The sequence below is a fragment of the Etheostoma spectabile genome, chromosome 9, assembly GCF_008692095.1.
Source record: "Etheostoma spectabile isolate EspeVRDwgs_2016 chromosome 9, UIUC_Espe_1.0, whole genome shotgun sequence".
Classification (NCBI taxonomy): domain Eukaryota; kingdom Metazoa; phylum Chordata; class Actinopteri; order Perciformes; family Percidae; genus Etheostoma; species Etheostoma spectabile.
Window position 1 is genome coordinate 4,287,117 of NC_045741.1, and position 1,043 is coordinate 4,288,159.

At 41.7% G+C, this 1,043-nt stretch overlaps 1 protein-coding gene across 27 annotated transcripts in view; it reads left to right on the forward strand.

Annotated features, from left to right (window-relative positions):
• The window catches only part of mark3a (MAP/microtubule affinity-regulating kinase 3a), a 65,958-nt gene that overhangs the window by 4,976 nt on the left and 59,939 nt on the right, over positions 1-1,043 (forward strand). The window contains exon 1 of one of the 27 annotated variants that reach the window (XM_032524760.1): positions 661-854. The exons of the other annotated variants lie outside the window; for them this stretch is intronic. Within the exon in view, the coding sequence (XP_032380651.1) occupies positions 816-854 (39 nt within the window). The 5' untranslated portion in view covers positions 661-815. Of the gene's footprint in view, positions 1-660; positions 855-1,043 lie in introns of those variants that run through there. 27 annotated transcript variants of the gene reach the window in all.

Genomic DNA, 1,043 nt, shown 5'->3' on the forward strand with positions numbered 1-1,043 from the left:
TTTTTTTTTTTAAAGCAAAAATGGCAAACATTTGATGGATCAGTTTCTCTTTTATTTTTTTATAAAGGTTATGTTTTAGGGGCTTTTTCCTTTTTATTAGATAGTGACAGTGGATAGACAGGGAAGGTGGGAGAGAGACGGGGATGACACGCAGCTAAGGGCCGCAGGTCGGACTCGAACCCGGGCCACTGCAAAGGACTCTGCCTACGTGGGGCGCACGCTCTTACTGGGGGAGCTAGAGGCCACCCCGGACCAGGTTCTCTTAATGTCACAATGTGCCTCTTCTGGGGTTTTTATTCTTCTATTTAATTTACAATCCGTAAAGTTAATATTTTTGAATGTCGGACAAGACATTTGCTGACGTCACCTTGTGCTCTAGGTTGTTCTGATGGCCATTCCTTAGTGTGTTCTAATGTTTTATATTGACTAATCAAGATAATTATTTAACAGTTAAATTGATAATAATCTTAAATTGCAACTATAATTTAAAATGGAAAATGAAGAATTAAAGGCACGTACTCTGGAAAAGTATATGGAATATATGGAAAAGTCAGAATTACACTGTACCGTAGCAAAAATAGCCTGTTTAGAAAGAGACACTCCCAACACTGAAAGCAGCTGACTAAATGCTTTTAATCTGAAAGGACACTGCCCTGGTTTCCGGTTTCGGTGTGTCTGCCAGTAGCAGGCTGACTGGGATCAGTGCCGCTGTCTCGCTCTCTTGTCTCTCTGTACTTATCTGGTCTCTGAGTTGGGAAAGTCTGGTGTAGTGGGAGTCTGCATGGGCACCAGCGGTGGTTTTTTCCTGTTGAAACATGACGGGCGCCCAGGCAGCTAGGAGACACCACAGCCTTGTGAGTAACCACTGAAAAGCGAAGGATCACATTTTTCTTTTCTTTTTCTTACAGGAAGTTGTTAGCTGGGAAAATGGAAATGCGTGTTTCTTCATAAAAAAACTTTAAATTTTCTGTGTCTTTACGATTAGCAAATGAAATGTTGGAATGTGGGGGAAATAGGCAAATAATCTGTGTGTGTGTGGGGGG